This window comes from Leucoraja erinacea, chromosome 13 (assembly GCF_028641065.1).
Source record: "Leucoraja erinacea ecotype New England chromosome 13, Leri_hhj_1, whole genome shotgun sequence".
NCBI classification, from domain to species: domain Eukaryota; kingdom Metazoa; phylum Chordata; class Chondrichthyes; order Rajiformes; family Rajidae; genus Leucoraja; species Leucoraja erinaceus.
Window position 1 is genome coordinate 34,469,343 of NC_073389.1, and position 18,885 is coordinate 34,488,227.

Here is an 18,885-nt window from a genome sequence, read left to right on the forward strand (position 1 = left end):
GGGCCGAAGGACCTGTTTCCGTATTGTACAGCACCATGACTAAGGCCTATACCGTGGGATTGACGTATTTTTCCTTTCCAAAGATGCAGTGTATTTTGGTGACTATTGCACACTGCAGACCAGAAGCGCCTTCAGTACCCAGATATACCAGATCTTTTTTTTGCGGCAACTGTTTATAATGCTCTCTGCATTATGAAGTCCTCGACAGTGAACCCCATGGGCAATCACTACCAAAATGTCTGCCCACACAGTCGTCAGTACACCTCTCCCATACTTGTCTCCCGTAAATAGTCACCCCCCCCCCACCTTTCCCTCCCAACACCAGTCCCATCCCGACCCCCTGGGAAACTGAAGGGAGCGACAATCGACTGCCACGGATACAAATAATGTCACACACAAGAAAGGGCAGATGCTGGATGACAAAAAGTGAACACACAGTGCTGGAGTAACACAAAGACGCAGCAGAATTTTGGAAACGTCATCCCGTCACCCATTCCTTCTCTCCAGAGATGCTGCCTGTCCCGCTGAGTTAAAGAGTGCCCGCGGTTGACTCACGAGTCACTGCGGTAAACTCACGGGCTACTACATTGTTACAAACAAGTTAAGTTTAACATTTTTACTTCAAGAGTAAATTTGACATGTGGAAATCTTTCATCATGTTGAAAGATTTTCACGAGGTAACAAGTTTCCTGAATACCTGCCATTAGAGTTACGAGGCGCTAAGTTACGTCCACGAGTTCTGACGTTCCCGTTACGTTAATTCTACGTGATTACCACGAGTTTGATTTGTTTTAAACTCGGGATCACTCGTGGGTGGACTCGCACCGTGAGACAGGGCCATTAGTTTTAGCTGCTTGTGCAGACGGTGTTTATATCTGATTGCTTTATCAATCTGATCAAACATATTTCTGAGTTCTTGAGCACGTTTTTCCAGACATCAGATTGTCAGCTGAATTTGAGCCGTTGAATGTAATTTAAGGTAATTGCTTTTATTTTCGGCTTTTTATATTTGTTCCAGATTATGTCTTCTCTAAATGCAATCTATTGCTCCAATGGCCTCTTATGGCTAGTATTTATGAATATATATTTTCCATTCAACCTTTTGGTACCATTGTCGGCTTTCTATAGCTATCCGTATCGTATCCACTTCCGATAATTTCATTGCATCAGGCACCTTCACTTTTCGGCCGACCACTCCTCATAGTTAAACTAATGGAACCTACACAGTATCCAGTTATTAATGAATTATAATGTGTTAGGCTAACAAAGCATTCACTTTATTCAATTTGTAGGAGAATTTGTATAAACCTTATTTTCCATGTCAGGTCTGGAAGCCCCAGTACAGTGGGATTTGTTTGATATCTTGCCTCTCTATTCATCTTACAATGTAGAACAGTACAGCACAGGATGGTTGTGCTGAACACGATGCCTAGCTGAACTGATCTAATCTGCTTGTACTTGTTTCATATACCTCTATTCCCTGCATTTCCAGGTGCCAATCCAAAAGCCTCTTAAATACCACTATTGTATCTATTGTACTATTGTATCTGTCTCCACCACTATCCCTGGTAATGCATTCCAGGCCCCCACTACCCTCTGTAAAAAATAATAAAAAAATGCTGGCAGCATTCTGACAAACCTCTGCACCTTTTCCAAAGTTTCCACATCTTTCCCGTAATGGCATGACCAGAACTGCAAAGAAACCCAAAGTTCATCACCTCGCACTTGCTCAAATTAAACTGCATCTGCCTTTTATCTGCCCATTTCTGCAGCTGATCTATATACTGCCGTATCTTCTGACAGCCATCCTCACTGTCTGCAACTCCTCCAATTTTGGTGTCGTCAGTAAACTTACTCAGCAACCCATTTTTATATATATCACAAACAGTAGAAGACCCAGCACAGATCCCTGCGAAACTTCACTCATCACAGACCTCCAGCCAGAATATCTACCTTCCACCACAACACTCCATCTTCTATGACTAGGCCAGTTGAATCGATCAATCAATCAATCAACCTTCCGAATCCATACAATCGTCATCATGAATCCCATGCATCTTAATCTTCTGGATCAACATACCGAGCGACCTTATTAAAAGCCTTACTAAAATCCTTGCATACAACATCCACCGCACTACTTTTATCCATCTCCTTTCTCACTTCCTCAAAAAATTAAATCAGCTTAATAAGACATGACCTGCCACATACAAAGCTGTGCTGGCTATCCCTAGTTAGCCCATTTTCTTCCAAATGAGAGTAAATCCTATCCCGAAGAATTCTCTCCTAGAGTTTCCGTACTACTGATGTGAGGCTCACCGGCCTATAGTTCCCTGGATTCTTTCTTAAACAAAGACCACTCTCCAGTACTTCGGTACCTCACCTGTGGCTGGAAAAGATACAAAGATCCACATCAAGGCTCGCACAATCTCCTCTCTAGCTTACTTTAACCTGGGATAAATCCCATCGGACCCTGGGGACATCCACAGCATACAATTTGAAAACCAAGATTGAAGGGATATGATGCTAAGGTGGAAAAAGAGAGTTAAGGTACAGGTCAGTCAAGTTCTAACTGAATGGCATTAGTCTTAAGCAGTGGAATGTTTGTACTATTTTCTAAATGACCATTAAAACCTATTTGATATAATTTATTTGACACAAGATGTGCACATGGCTTTTGCAAATACCTGCGGCATATTCACCCAATCTCAGAGAAAATGTTGCAACATGAGGTTGGGCTCTATATTGATACCCATTTCTGCTTTTATTGTTGCATTATAGCATGCTTGAGGCTTTCTAATGGGTGGAGGAATGTGATGGCATCTTTATATCTCTATAAAGCCTGGGAGCACAAGTCGAGACTGGTCAAAAGTCCTGCTACTCGCTTGGTTTTGCAGAAATCTCTGGTTATTGTGTGATGCGCATGCATTAACCTCTTGCAGAGAACAGAAATTGAGTATTATCTTAAAACTATAAATATATTGCCATCCAATTTCATTTTCAGCAATAAGTGTGGCCAGAAAATATCTTTGTGGAATGTTTTATTGAGGTCATTTGTAATGTTATAAACAGCTGAGTTTAAATAGTAATTCCTAGCTTTTTGAGTAGAATATTCACATTGACTCAGCCAATATTACAACGTCTCTTTTCACAGCCTCATGTTCGTGCATGTCCTTTAATCCGGAAACAAGAAGGCTCTCTGTAGGATTGGACAACGGTACTGTCTCCGTGAGTATTTGAGTATAAATTAGAAAAATGTTTTGAAATTGATTCTCAATGTGTATCTCACCTATTCTTACTGTACTTTTTTTTCTGAGGTCAGCCCATACCTCATTCACAACATCCAATTAAGAGGGGAATTCTCTGTCTTACACTTTCCATCGGTTGGTAACCTTTCATGTGGTTGGCCACATGATCCTCTTATAAAGCATTCAGGTGTGTGGGACCCCATTACTTGCTTTTCCCCCTTTGGCTAGTTGTACGTAGAGAATTACCTAGCCGCCTCTCTTTCTACTCTTGCACTGGTGCTGTGTTTCCCAAGAATCCTTCATCTCACACAATTTTATCACGGTTTTCTCCAGTGCGACACCATCAAAAAGATTCTTGTTTTTACTCTTACGATACCCTTTTTGGCTGAGGTGAGGGAAAAGGAGAGTGAGGGAGGGAGTGGGGGAGATGAGGAGGAGAGGGGAAAGAAGAGTGAAGGGAGGGGGAGGGGGAGGGAGTGCTGGGGGATGAAGGGGGATCGAGGAGGATAGGGGTAGGAAGAGGGATGGCGAGGCGCAGTTGGGGAGGTTTGCTGTGACTCGCGTCACAACGGGAACCTGTCAGCCGTGCCTGTGCAATTGGGGGCTATGGGTGAGTGGTGAAATATTGCGTTGGGGGAACAGGGCCCAATGGGTCCCACTTGGTCTAGTGAGAAATAACGGTAGGAGTAGGCCATGTGGTTCCTTTTGCCTAATCCACCATTCAACGAGATTATAACCACTTGTTTACATCCGTGGCAATCTCCTACATTAACCCCATATCCCAAATCCATAAAGACTGCTTTGAGGAAAAGTCGCAACCTGAAACATTGTCGTTGTTTTTTCTCTCAACAGATGCTGACTGACCTGCTCAATATTCCAGCATTTTCTATTATAAATTAAATTCAAATATCCTGACTTCTCTCCTTGTCCTCCAAGACTTGTATCACTGCCCCCAAGTGCACAGAGTTAGGCATGTTATTGGTCCATTTAAACATTTAGAAATAGATTGAGGCATTCTGGCTGGAATTTATTGGAAGCATATTTGAGTTTTTGCCCATTCACCAACCCTGACGGTTCAAAGGGTTTAATGACAGCAAAGTTGAAGAGTTATATATAGCTCTTTGGGCTAACAGGATCAAGGGATATTGGGAGAAAGCAGGAACAGGGTACTGATTTTAGATGATCAGCCTGTTGATATTCTGTTGATATTGAACCAAATCATCTTGAGACTCTTGTGTAGGAAAGAACTGCAGATGTTGGCTTAAATCGAAGGTGGACACAAAATGCTGGAGTATCTCAGCGGGAGAGGCAGCATCTCTGGAGAGAAGGAATGGGTGATGCTTCGAGACACTTTTCCCAGAGGTCTTGACCCGAAGCGTCACCCATTCCTTCTCGCCAAAGATGCTGCCTGCCCCGCTGAGATACTCCAGCATTTTGTGTCTATCTTGAGACTATTTATGGTTGCGTTAACTAGATGTTAATCCAGCATGTGCTTGGGAAATCCCATTTGCACCACTGCACCAGCTAGGTGGTGGTTAATCCTGTGGCTTTTTACAGAAAAAGAAACTGTAATGTCAGCACTTGTCTAAGGATTTCTTAAAAGTTTAACTGCCAAGAAGCATTGTTTAAGCTAAATGCGAATTCAAGCAATGTACATGTTTACATCGACGTGGACATGATCAGGGGCAATTTGCAACTTAAATTTTATATCTTCTGACAGGAATTTATTTTGTCGGAGGATTACAACAAAATGACTTCTGCAAAGAACTACCTGGGTAAGAAACTTATTGACTCTTCAAATGTGGGAAGAGGACAGCAGTGCGTGTGAGAATAAAGTCAGAAGGTATTGTATTTTTATCTGCTTCCAAGGGCTAGGATGCTGCTACCATACTCATTCTTACTGCTTCACAAAGTTTTGAAACATCTGAAGCAAACCTTGTGTTTTAGAAACAGCTAGATACAGTGCCCTCCATAATGTTTGGGATAAAGACCTATCATTTATTTGCCTCTGTATTCCACAATTTGAGATTTGTAATAGAAAAAAATCGCATGTGGTTAAAGTGCACATTGTCAGATTTTAATAAAGATCATTTTTATACATTTTGGTTTCACCATGTAGAAATTGCTACTTGCAATCCCTTCAAACCCCAACCTAATGGCATCGCAAGCATATAATTCCTCTGAGCTCTGCTGTGAAGCCACACCAATTGTATTACACCTTGGTTCACCATCGAAGGAATGGTATACATCGACAAAAGGGTATAATCTATATGTTTTTTCTCAATTTCATTCCTGTTGCCTTCTACCCATTACCTGTTCAGATACCACCGGAGTCCTAGAGTAGAGGGACACTCACAGGCAAAGATTGTTTTCTTAGTTGACCCAACTTTGTAATTGTGTCTCCCAACACAGAGTCTAGTATGAAACGGTTGCAGGATTAAATCCCACATGCGAGAATATCCTTTTTCATTCTGGTATTTATTATTAGAGACATTTCAAAAGAAGAATTAACAGTACTCTTCTGTTCATTCTTGCTGTTAAGTATTAAGGGTCTATCTGTTTTGCTTTGGTCAATTTGGAATAGATTTTTAAGTTAAAGCTCTAGGTAGTGGTATCACTGCTGTTTGCCACATGTGCATTTGCTGAATGCTGGTTTGACATTCATGAGCTTTCAAGAACTGTTTGTTTTTCTCTGTTTTGCCAGCTCATCAGAACCGAGTGACAATGGTCCTATTTATCTTGGAAATGGAATGGGTGCTGAGCACAGGACAGGACAAGAGTTTCACATGGCATTGTTCAGAGAGTGGCCGAAGGCTAGGTAGCCACCGAACCTCTGCTTCAGCCTCCTGTCTGCAGTATCCTCAACACAAATGATTAGTTATTTTATAACGCGTTCTGCTGAATTGATTTCCTTGAATTTTTTTTTCCATAACTGATGTTCTCAGATTTGACATTGAAACACGACATGTTTTTGTGGGTGATTATTCTGGGCAGGTGACAATATTGAAACTCGAACAAGACGATTGTTCTGTTGTTACAACATTTAAAGGACACAGTGGTAAGCTGAGTGGAGTTTGTCATTATATTGAGTGTATATTTGCCCTGCTGTCTCAGCCCAATGAGCACATCATTGCATAATTCCCAGCACCAATCATTGGTTATATAATATGCCCCTTTATTATTGGTGTAAGAGAATGTTCATGCATAGAAATCAGACTATTTCTAGATAAACTTTGGTCATGTTTCAACTATTAACCAATTTTGGTTTGCTGCTCAAGAGCATACCAGTTGCTATTGTAATTGAAATGCAAGTAAATTGAGCAGAACACCAAACTAAATTGAAACCAAATGTTATGTTGATAATTTGCAAGTGAATGACATCAGGAAGCAGTCCAGTATGATTTATGTTAGTTGCAAATCTCTGGCGCTTCATTTGTAGTGAGGGTAGAGAAGAGGTTATTTCTCGGAAATACATGATTAAATTATGTAATGCAATCACTTCCATCCTGTCTTTTCTATACATTTATTTGCTTATACGGTCATGGAAACTGGAAGACAGAAACGGCAGTTTATATGAAATCACTAATAAACTAAAGGACAATTAGAGGAAAAAAGGGGAAAATCTTAGAAAAGTAAAATGTGCAGGAGCAGGCCATTCAGCTTTTGAGCTTGTTCTACCATTCAACATAATCATCGCTGATCATCCCCTTGCCTTCTCCCCACATTCCTTGACCCGTTTCATATTGAGAAATATATCTGGTTCCTCTAGATATAACTGGGGGGGGAAATTCCCCCCCCCCCCAATTGGGGGGGGGGGGGGAAATTCATTGTTGTTTGCTCTTTTTCCTTTCATGGAGACCTGCTGTTTCTTAGATAAAAGGCCAGTAGAAGCCACTGCACTACTTTGCCTCAATGTGCATCCCTTCCCTGCCAGCCTATGTCACTGCCACCACGGCCAGCATCTATGTAACTGCCACCTGTACTTAGTAAATCTGTAAGGGATTCCAAAGTTGGCTCAAAGCCAAGCATATTTTGTGTATGTTTTTCTTCTAATAAGCTAAATGGTTTTGTTTTAATTGAGTGAAAGGTGCAGCATGGAAGAAGGGCTCCAACCTGATACGTCACCCATCCATTGCATCACCCATGTTCTCCGGAGATGTTGCCTGACCCGTTGAGTTAGTCCAGCACTTGTGTCCTTTTATGGAATTCGGTCCAGCAAATTCATGCTGACTGTCATTCACCGCTTCACATTAGTCTATATTAGCCTACTTTCTCATCCAATCCCAATGCATTAAGGGCAATTCTGCAGAGGCAAATTAACATACAAACCTGCATGTCTTTGGGATGTGGGAGACAACCAGAGCACTTGGAGGAAACCAGTGTGGTCACAAGCAAACTCCACACAGCCCGCACCGGCGGTCAGAGTTGAATCTGGGTCTCTTGCACTGAGGCAGCAGCTGTATCAGCTGTGCCACCGTACTGACACTATTCTGAACAAATATTTGGACTTTTTTTCTGTAACTTGTTTGTGAAGGTTAGAAACTGTTAAAATTATCAATAGGTAGTTTGGTTTCATTTCTCTGTAAACTAGAATGCAAATTTAATGGAGTTAATAGTGCAAAGACTTAAACTCCTGCACTGTTACTTCTGTTTAAAACTAACCCCGACTGGGAAAACATGGGCCTCTTCAATTCTATTTGTCGTGTCTATTTTGCAAAATTACAGAAATAGGTCATTTTATCCAGAGGGTAAATGTTTCAAGATTGGGATTAAAGTTATATCTAAACAGAGTGAATCATTTACAAGAGTGATGGATTTACATTTAAACATGCATACATGAAGTCTTTGCTTGAACAGTAAATGAAGAACTTACTGAAATAAGGACAAGGGCATGATCATAAACATAAAGCAAAAAGTAAATGATGCCATAAAGTGTAATTCAAGGTTGGATCTGGTTTCTGTAAAAAATAGCATGGATCAAAAATTAAGTTTGCTTTCAAAATTCCTCATGTTGTGTCTTATATCACTTGTATACCTTTCAAATTTTATTGTATGTAATGACATGGACAGACTTTAACTTTCAGGTAGCATCACCGCACTTTGTTGGGACCCAGTTCAACGGACACTATTCTCAGGCAGTTCTGATCATTCCATTATTATGTGGGATATAGGAGGAAGAAAGGGAACAGCTATTGAATTACAAGGCCACAAGTGAGTGTGCAACCTCTGTACTGACTTGCGCATTCTTATTTTTCCTATCAAATACAATTGTGCTGGTCCAGCTAACTGTGTTTTGTTTCTGCAATATAGTGACAAAGTTCAGTCCCTTTGTTACGCTGTTCATACTCGGCAGCTAATCTCTTGTGGTGCAGATGGTGGGATTGTTGTGTGGAACATGGATGTAAAGAGGCAAGAGGTCAGCAAAATAATTCATTCCGCTTTTGAAAATGACAACACAAAGATTGGAAACTTTCATCTTAATGTCTCCCTAATAATTTGGGTGCTAATTGCAGTGAACATTCCATCTTTTAGTGTTTGTTGTGGAATTTGCAGTAGGAAGTATTTCAAATCTCTACATTTGTAATAATTAAGTTTTGCATTATATAGGTTAATACATGTAACATTCCTACTATATTTGGAAACCAACTAGTCTGGCAGGGGCTGGGAATCAAAGCAGTAGTGAGGCTGATGAGAAGGTTAAGGAAAATACAATATAAAGAGTGCAGGTTCAGTGGATTGCACAGACAGATGCATAGCAGAGAGAGGTGAAAGAATGATGGATAAAACTACATTTATTTCCATGCAAGAGTCCTGACTGGTGAGACAGATGAACTTGTGGCATGGATAGACACATGGAACTGAGATACAGCTACTATAGAAACATGGTTGAGGACTGGAAGCAGAGTATAAATACTGCTGGATAAATGGAGGTGGAGGAAAGAGAGGAGGGAAAGTTGCTTTGAGGAAGAGCATCATGGCAGTATTTGGAGAGAATATTTATGGGGGATCATGGAATTGAGAAATAGAAAGGAGGTGCAGATGCTGGTTTACAAACAAAAAGCATAGCGCAGGAGTGACTCAACAGGTCAGCCAACATCTCTGGAAGGCATGGAGAGGTGACATGGGTCAGGACCCTTCTTCAAACTCAGGGGGTCTGAAATAGTCGGGGAATTAGAGGAGGAAATATTTAGGCAGGTCACAGATGGGTTGCAAGAATAATAGGCTTGTAACAGTGGGGAATTTTAACTTAAACTAAAATGATCTGGGATTGTGCCATCGTGTTAAAGGCTTGGATGGGGTGGAATTTAAGTGTGTTCAGGAAAAAGTTTTAATCAATGGGTAGATCGCCCTACAAGGGAAGGGAGCAAAACCACACTCCTCATGGAAAATAAAGCAGGGCCAGTGACTGATATGTTAGTGGGGTGCATTTTGGGACAAGTGTTCATTATTCTATAGTTCTAAAATAATACTAGTAAAAGATAGGATTGGTCTTAAAGTTAAAGTTCTAAATTCGCCACGGCTAGTTTGGATGGTATTCAATAGGAACCTACAAAAGATGATTGGGAAAAGCTGCTTGAACATGAAAGGATGTGTGGCGTGAGAAGCTTTTAAATGAGGAAGGGAGGGTTTTGGGACAGCATGATCCTGTTAGAATGAAGGTCAAGACTGGCAGGATTAGTGCACCCTGGATGATGAGATATTGAGCCTTCGCTGAAGAAAAAGATTTGAGGACGTTACTGGTTCGAGAGGCTTTGGGTTGTAAGGCGAGGCTGGATATGCTAGGACTTCTTTCCTTGGAGTGTGGGAGGCTGAGGGGTAACCCAAGTGATTTGTAAAATCAAGAGGAGCATAGATAAGGTGAATAATCAGTCTTTTACCCAGGGTTGTGGAGTCTAAACCAGATGTAAATGAGGTGGAAAAGATTTTAAAAGGAATGGGGGAATAACTTCACACACAGGATGGTGCATATACAGAACAGGCAGGTGCAGTTATAACATTTAAAAGTCATTCGGTCAGGTGCATGGATATAAAGGTTTGGAGTGATGCAGCCCAGGCTCTGGCAAGTGTGATGAGCTGGGTCGGGCAACTTTTTTTTTCATGGACACACAGGGGAGATGAGGGGGGGGGGGGGGGGGGGGGGGGGAGAAGGTTTTGGGCTAGTTACCTAAAATTGGAGAATTCAATATATACCATTGGGTTGTCAAATACCCAAGGGGAATATGACATTGCGACCCGAAGCATCACCTATCTATGTTATCCAGAGATGTTTCGTGACCTGCTGAGCTACTCCAGCACTTGGTGTCTTTTTTTGTAAATCAGTATCTACAGTTCCTTGTTCTAGGGAATATGAGGTGCTGTTCCTCTAGTTTGCATGTGCGATTCTGGCAATGGAGGAGGCCCAAGGCAGAAATGTCAGTGTGGGAACGGACATGTCCCTGAAATATTTCATGTTTCACAGTTAAAATGGTTAGCTACCGGGAGATCTGGTAGGCCTTGGCTGACCGAGCACAGGTTTTTGGCAAAACAGTCGCCAGCTCTATGCTTGGAGTTACCACTATAAAGGAGGCCATGTCAGAAACACTGGATACAGTAGATAGGTTAGAGGAGGTGAGTTTGTCTGCTAATCTTGCACAAAATACCCCAGATTTTGGCCGCATGTGCCGCAAATGGCGCCGTAGGTAGTTGCTATTTGTATACATTGTTTATGCAAGCAAAGAAGCACATGACAATAAAGTATTCCTCCCTTCTTTAATGAACAGCCACCAATTCCCCAATATATTAGACCATGAGACCTTGGCATAAGAGTTGAATTCTCTTTGATGAAATTAATTTGTTGTTTTTTATTGTCTTCTAATTTAGTCGTACAATCCTGCGTTTTAGGAATTTAATTAGTCATTCAGGAAGAATTACCATAGATTTAAATCTGGGCTAGGTGATAAATGACTGTTTGCTTTTCTCCTCCATTTTGATGCTAGACTCCTGATTGGCTGGATAGTGATTCCTGCCAGAAATGTGACCAGCCGTTCTTCTGGAATTTCAAACAAATGTGGGACAGTAAGAAAATTGGTTTGAGACAGGTAATTTTTTTTGTTGCAATTTATATGTTTTTAATTTGAAAGACAAATTCAGTCTGATACTCAGACTGGCATTGTACAGTTTGCAATAGTTTAGCTGATTAACATAAAAACCTCTTTGCTTCCTCCCCAGTACTTCATTTACACCCGTAATTTCGGTCTTGCTTGTTTTTGTTATTCAGTCGGGAATTGTCAGTACCTTGTCACACTTCTCTTTCGCAGTCTTCTGTGTTTGCAAATTATCATAAATATTAATTTGCACTAGTTTCCAGTGAGACATGTGCTCCACTTTCTGAAGTACATTGCTTTGGAAGCATTGCTGGTAAGGCGTGTAGAAAAGCCAGGTGTATAATGTAAACTCATCTTTCAGTGAACCTTAGCTTTGCAATATTCTTCCTTTGTTCAATTAAAAATGAACAAGTTCTACCAGTCAAGTCTCAATCATGCATACAGTTTTGATTTTCAAGATTGCACCAAATTAGGATTTTTTTTTCCCGTCAAACAAAATGTGGTTGTCAATATAAAGCCAGTATTTTTCATTCTCACCACCGATCTGTTATTCTAGGAAGCAACTTTCCAATTCATTCATCTAAAGTTTCATGATTGTCCTCAATGGCCCAGGTGATAAATCTATCTCCTCATTCCCAGTGCAGAAAAAGATTAAGCTTTTCCTTAAATAGAACATTCGCAGCCCAATTCAGAGATCTGCTTCATTTGATAGAAGCCTTTTTATTCTGATCTGCCATCAAACCATTATAACAGAAAATATATTTAACAAGTGTCAGGATTAATAAGATCAATAGGTGTTCATGAAATACGTTAAATCCAAGGACACTGATTTAGTTTGCACATAAAAAAATGGCATGATTCCCAAAATACCACATAGAAAGGCATTTTTGAGTAATAAGCTGACAATCTGATGGCAAAGTTAGAGTAGGCTGGTGTTTTTTCTAATGTATGTGCAATCCTTTTCTTGCCTGGATAGGTAATTAACCTCTGAAAATTGAGAGTGCTGGAATAAAATATTTCAGTAGTTTAACGTGTGGTGGTGATAAAGAACTTAACATTATATTTACTGGTAAGAAAGAACTGCAGATGCAGTCTGAAGAAGGGTCTCGACCCAAAACGTCACCCATTCCTTCTCTGCAGAGATGCTGCCTGTCCCGCTCAGTTACTCCAGCATTTTGTGTCTACCTCCTATTATTTATACTGGACCAGACGACAGATCTATATAGTTGCAATGAATGTCCAGTTAATAAATTCACAATACTATCCAATGAAAAATTACTAAGGGTGCGAACGGGGGTTGCTTTTCCAGAACTATTTTTAACACAAAATCATATGAAAGTGTGGTACACAATGATTTTGTGACTTTACGCAGATGTTAAGGAGATGCAGAATTCAAAATTTAATTTGTAATATATTTAGTTGTGATCATTCCTGGTGAGCTCTATTAATGGATAAATGTGAGGTTATCCACTTTGGTATCAAAAACCGGAAGGCAGATTACTATCTAAATGGCGTCAAGTTGGGAAAAGGGGAAGTACAACGGGATCTGGGGGTCCTTGTTCATCAGTCTATGAAAGTAAGCATGCAGGTACAGCAAGCAGTGGAGAAAGCAAATGGCATGTTGGTCTTTATAACAAGAGGAGTCGAGTATAGGAGCAAAGAGGTCCTTCTGCAGTTGTACAGGGCCCTAGTGAGACCACACCTGGAGTATTTTGTGCCATTTTGGTCCCCTAATTTGAGGAAGGACATTCTTGCTATTGAGAGAGTGCGGCATAGGTTCACAAGGTTAATTCCCGGGGTGGCGGGACTGTCATATGCTGAAAGAATGGAGCGGCTGGGCTTGTACACCCTGGAGTTTAGAAGAATGAGAGGGGATCTTATTGAAACATATAAGATTGTTAAGGGTTTGTACATGCTAGAGGCAGGAAACATGTTCCCGATGTTCGGGGAGTCCAGAACCAGGGGCCACAGTTAAGGAATAAGAGGTAAGCCATTTAGAACGGAGACAAGGAAACACTTTTTCTCACAGAGAGTTGTGGGTCTGTGGAATTCTCTGCCTCAGAGGGCAGTGGAGGCCGGTTCTCTGGATACTTTCAAGAGAGAGCTAGATAGGGCTCTTAAAGTCAGGGGATATGGGGAGAAGGCAGGAATGGGGTACTGATTGGGGATGATCAGCCATGAACACGTTGAATGGCGGTGCTGGCTCGAAGGGCCGAATGGCCTACCTCTGCACCTATTGTCTATTGTCTATTAATGGTGTAATTACTTGCAAGCCAATAGATAGATACAGAGTGAAACTATTTATATTTCATTTACTGTTTTTTTAATATTGATAACAGACCATTTTCCAATTGCGTGTTGCTGCTTTTTATTCTCCTGTCGCCATCCCGATCCTTCGAGGCATGGAGTATGTGTGAATTCATATACTTAGAAACAGAATTCTACTTAGAAACTGTTCCCAAGGCAAATCTTCTGGTGGGAGCAACTGCAACTGGCACCTTTCAGTTTTAAGCTGCTTCATGGCACTGCAGTTGTGCCAGTTCCACGGTGTGTCTTTTCTCGGTCTCAGAGAGCGTAGAAAAGTTGGTAGAGTATCTGCTCCAGTTACAGAAACTGGCAGCATTGCCTGTAAGACTCTCCATGGCAACATCAGTGATGTTCACCATTGGTGGTTTTTTGCATTCAGTAGCATTTGCTTTCTGTGAGTGCGCAGGGAATGCTAAGGATTTGCAGGCCTGTGCCAAAAAGTAAATCCAAAGAGCACGTGAAGCTTCACATGCTGCTTTGAATCTAAATGTGCCAAAGTTTTGTACATGCTGACTGCCTGTGCAAAGCTCAGGAGTATCTACTTGGCACCAATACATATAACATTTCCAACATTTATTCCCATTGTGCTTGAGGGCTGGTTACCACAGAAGCTGAGCCCTCTTGCTCACTGACACAATTGTACAGGCAAAGAAAATATTTAGCCCTTTTTATTTTAAACCACTTTGCTATTGTGATGGTCTTTGTGGTTTATTTGTGTTATTCTGTTCGTCAAAGGTGTCCAATATACAAAATGAACTAACGAAATTAGTATATGCTCTTGGCCATTTTGCTAGTTCATTTTGGATTTTCATCCAAAATGAGCCAGGAAAATGGCCGAGAGCAAATACTAATTTTGTTGGTTAATTTTGCATAAAAGATGAAGTACGAAGTGTCAGCTTTTTATATTGCCCAAATCTTTAAATACAAGGGATTTTTGTGCCAAGCAATCATAGAAACATAAAAGGTAGGAGCAAGACATTTGACCCTTCTGCTGATCATCTAAATTAAATCTGCCATTCCAGCTTCCTCCCCATATCCCTTGATCTCTTCAGCCTTTAGAATAATTTTTGTGTTCTGCAAAAGTTGTCAATATACTAAAGTGTCATTAGCTGTATTTCCTAACCCAAACCCAAGATAGGAATAACAAAGTGCATTCAACTTTAAGTATGTTCTTCCAGATCAAGGTTTACCTGTGTTGTCAGCTCTGACAAATAACAGCTTTGGATTCTTAACGTCTCCTTCCTCCGCCAGCTTGGCAGTCCTTTAAGATGGGAGAATTTGTTTCTTCTACCCTTAACGTGCTTCCTGAAATGCCGCTGAGATTCCCAACTATAATGCGAGATTACAATCTCTTGTTTTGAACATACTGTAGCTACTGGAGGAAATGGTTTCTGTATTAATGGGGAGAGAGAGAGCGAGAGAGTTTACATTTCAAATCAATGACACTTCACCTTTCAATTTTTGTCTGCTGTTAAACCTGGCCAGACAGTCTTCAGGGTTAACGCTAAATTGTAGCCTAGCTTTGAATCTCGGGCAGTCTCTATTGCAAATATCATTAACCTTGTCTCTTTTGTTTGATTCAGCACCACTGCAGGAAGTGTGGCAAAGCTCTATGTGGGAAATGTAGCTCCAAGCGGTCCTCTATCCCATTGATGGGATTTGAGTTTGAAGTTAGGGTCTGTGACAGCTGCTATGATTCAATAACAGATGAGGAGTGAGTATATTTCAAACTTATAACTGGAAAACGATTGCAATGTTTGTTTTTTATTAACTTTTTGAAGTACTAGCATAACAAAGATGATTTGATTTTATTTAAACTCCATTTGAATGCTGCAGATGTCTTGTCAACACTTATCAAAATTGGTAGGATATTTCAAACATTTGAATTTTGAGCAAGTTGCACTAGACCTATAATAAATGAGTCTGCTTGTCACAATGGTAACATTGCCGCTTCAGAGTTAGAAAATTGTTGCTTCTAATCATGATATTGGTTGCACAAAATTCCTCAGGTGACATAAAATGGACATCCTATCTGACATGGGGTATGCCAGGGTAGAAGTAAAAAGCTCCACTGGAGGTGGAGGCCAAAGGTGGCACCATGCCACAGCTAGTATAGGTCTCCTGCCTCGGGTTTAGTGACTAAGGTTCATCCTGAACTCTAGTGCAGTCTGTATGTAGTTTACAAATGCTCCCTGTGCATGTGAGTTTCACCTGGCACTCCTGTTTCCTCACACATCCCAAATACATGGTTTGATAATTTAGTTGTCTGCTAGTTTACCATATGTATGCAAATGAATAGTTGCATCTGGAGGGTGTTGATGGCAATATGTGCAGAATAAATTGGAATCGTTGTAGGATTAGTATAAATAGGTGCATGATATTCGGCATCAACTGGGGTGAAGGGCCTATTTCTGTGAAGGAGCAGTAAGATGAACAGGGGTGGACACGAGGAAACGACCAAGTTTCAATCTTGACTTTAGGCCCTGTCGATGTGGTGTTTGTTTGTCCTAGCTGTGACTAAGTGGATTTCCTCTAGGTGCTGCTCCCACATCCCAAGTATAAGCTAGTGGGTTAAATGGCTACTGAAAATTACCTCCTGTGTGTTGATGGAAGGTAGCGAAATTACCTTAGTTATGAGATTAAATCAGTTTTGAGCGAATAGGATTGCTCTTAGAGCAAGAAGGGCTTTTAGTCTATTGTTTTGTAAGGAAGAGTAGTGAGGTGTAAGATAATGTAGCCTATTTAGAGGTTATCCACTGTGATGTAAGATTGCAAGGCAGTGAGATGGCTGAGTAGAGGAAAAGATTGAGAGGATAGTGAAATTAAAAGTGGATAAAGTGAGTTAATATTTACAGTGCCCTCCATAATGCTTGTGACAAAGACCCATCATTTATTTATTTGCCTCTGTACTCTACAATTTGAGATTTGTAACATAAAAAAATCACATGTGGTTAAAGTGCACATTGTCAGATTTTAATTAAAGGCCCTTTTTTATGTATTTTGGTTTCACCATGTAAAAATTACAGCTGTGTTTATTCATAGCCCCCCCCTATTTCAGGGCACCATAATGTTTGGGACACATGGCTTCACAGGCATAAGTGCTCAGGTGTGTTTAATTGCCTCCTTAATGCATGTATAAGAGAGCTCTCAGCACCTAGTTCCTCCAAACATATTGCTAAAGCAACAAAGGAGTTTTTCAAAGCTAAAAAACGGTCAATTCTTGAGTGGCCAAGTTAATCATCTGATCTAAATCCAATTGAGCATGCCTTTTATATACTGAAAAGAAAACAGAAGGGTACTAGCCCCGAAAACAAGCATAAGCTAAAGATGCTCTGCCAGGCCTATACAGGCCTGGCAGAGCATCACCAGAGAAGACACCCAGCAACTGGTGATGTCCATGAATCGCAGATTTCAAGCAGTCATTGCATGCAAATGATATGCAACAAAAATACTAAACAAGACTACTTTCATTTACATGACATTGCTGTGTCCCAAACATTATGGTACCCTGCAATGGCGGGACTATGCATAATCTCTGCTGTAATTTCTACAGGGTGAATCCAAAATGTAGAAAAATGGACTTTATTAAAATCTGACAATGTGCTCTTTTAACCACATGTGATTTTTTTTAAATTACAAATCTCAAATTGTGGAGTACAGAGGCAAATAAATAAATGATGGGTCCTTGTCCCAAACATAATAGAGGGCACTGTAAATTTGATGATGCATATCTGGAAGATATTCGCTAAAGCCCATGTTCAGAAAAATAGAGAAGGTTTCAGTAGGGCTGTCAATCAGAAGCCAGATCTCAGCACAATCTACCATAAATAAAGTTCCTTTTAATTTCTGCCGAGAAGCTGAATTGCAATAACTTTTTTTTTAATATTAAAGACATGAAGTCATCTTGATTACAGAAAATTCACTTAATTGCCTTGACTATATCATCACTCGCTTTGCATGTGCCAAATAGTGCAATTGGTGAATTAATATTTATGCACTTCAAATTTGTTTTTCGATATTTCGACACGAGATTTTAATTTTTTGCTATTGATTATGCTTTTGTGCATGATATGCGTTGTTGTGCACAGTCGGGCACCCACGGCAACTTTCCACGATAGCAAGCATCACGTGGTCCACATGGCATTTGATGTAACGAGAGGCTGGCTGCTGACATCGGGGAATGACCGGGTAATCAAGGTGAGAAAGTTATGCATGAGAACATCCCACTATCTATGTTTAGTCACAGCTTTTGGGCTTTTGATAGAAGGTTTCAAAGGTCAAAGGGTTTTTATTGTCACATGTACCAATTAAGGTGCAGTGATATGCGAATTACCAGACAGCCATACGAAAAAAAAAAGTAACAACACACACAACTACATAAAAGTTAACATAAACACCCACGACAGCGGATTCCCCACATTCTTCACTGTGATGAAAGGCAAAATCGTCCAATCTTCTTCCCCTTTATTCTCCCACGGTCTGGGCAGTTGAACCATCCGCATGAAGGTCTCGCATCGGGGCGATCGAAACCCCCGCATCAGGGTGGTCGAAGCCCCTGCGGCTTGGAGTTCCCGAAGTCGGTCCCTGACCAGAGACCGTGAGCTCCGTGATGTTATAGTCAGCAAGCACCCGCGGTTGGAGCTCAGAGGTCGATCCCTGGCAAAGGGATCGTGGGCTCCATGATGTTAAAGTCCGCAGGCACCCACAGTGGAGCACTGGAAATTGGTCCCCAGCAAAGGCCGCCAACTCCTCGATGTTAGGCCGCAGTGCGGACGGAGATGCGATACGGGAAAAAAATCATATCTCTGTCGAGGTAAGAGATTAGAAAAAGTTTTCCCCAACTCTTTTCCCACTAAAAACATACATTTTAACACATACTATTAAAACACAAAGAAGGAAGGGACAGACAGACTGTTGGCGAGGCAGCCATTGCTGGTGCCACCCGGTGACGCTCTATCTGCAGGCTGAAAGGAAGCTTTGTCAAAGGCTAACACGGTCTTTGGAGGGAAAGTGCAGGGGGCGTTGGGGAGACCTCAGCAGAACACCACTCTGGCCAAGGGCAAAAAGCTATTCCAGTAAAACTTCATTATAAAGGACCATTTGGGGGGGGAATAGTGTCAATTATTGCCGATTGTCTGCTATAACCAAGTGATCCATGGGGTGATTTTCAGAAGGTGGACAAAGATCCTCAAAGCTGGCACTCCTGGCAGAAATGGGAGGAAAGCTCAATTCGATAAAGCAGTGCTCTC

General features: G+C 41.0%; 1 protein-coding gene across 3 annotated transcripts in view; it reads left to right on the top strand.

The window, feature by feature from the left end:
* Nucleotides 1–18,885, top strand: part of wdfy2 (WD repeat and FYVE domain containing 2) — a 41,834-nt gene that overhangs the window by 16,183 nt on the left and 6,766 nt on the right. For 2 of the 3 annotated variants that reach the window (XM_055644878.1, XM_055644880.1), the window contains exons 3-11: nt 3,152–3,225; nt 4,966–5,020; nt 5,950–6,100; nt 6,191–6,303; nt 8,330–8,456; nt 8,556–8,661; nt 11,222–11,323; nt 15,220–15,350; nt 17,725–17,833. In XM_055644878.1, coding sequence (XP_055500853.1) covers nt 3,152–3,225; nt 4,966–5,020; nt 5,950–6,100; nt 6,191–6,303; nt 8,330–8,456; nt 8,556–8,661; nt 11,222–11,323; nt 15,220–15,350; nt 17,725–17,833 — 968 coding nt within the window. Of the gene's footprint in view, nt 1–3,151; nt 3,226–4,965; nt 5,021–5,949; nt 6,101–6,190; nt 6,304–8,329; nt 8,457–8,555; nt 8,662–11,221; nt 11,324–15,219; nt 15,351–15,472; nt 16,961–17,724; nt 17,834–18,885 lie in introns of those variants that run through there. The other variant, XM_055644879.1, reaches the window with a different exon arrangement.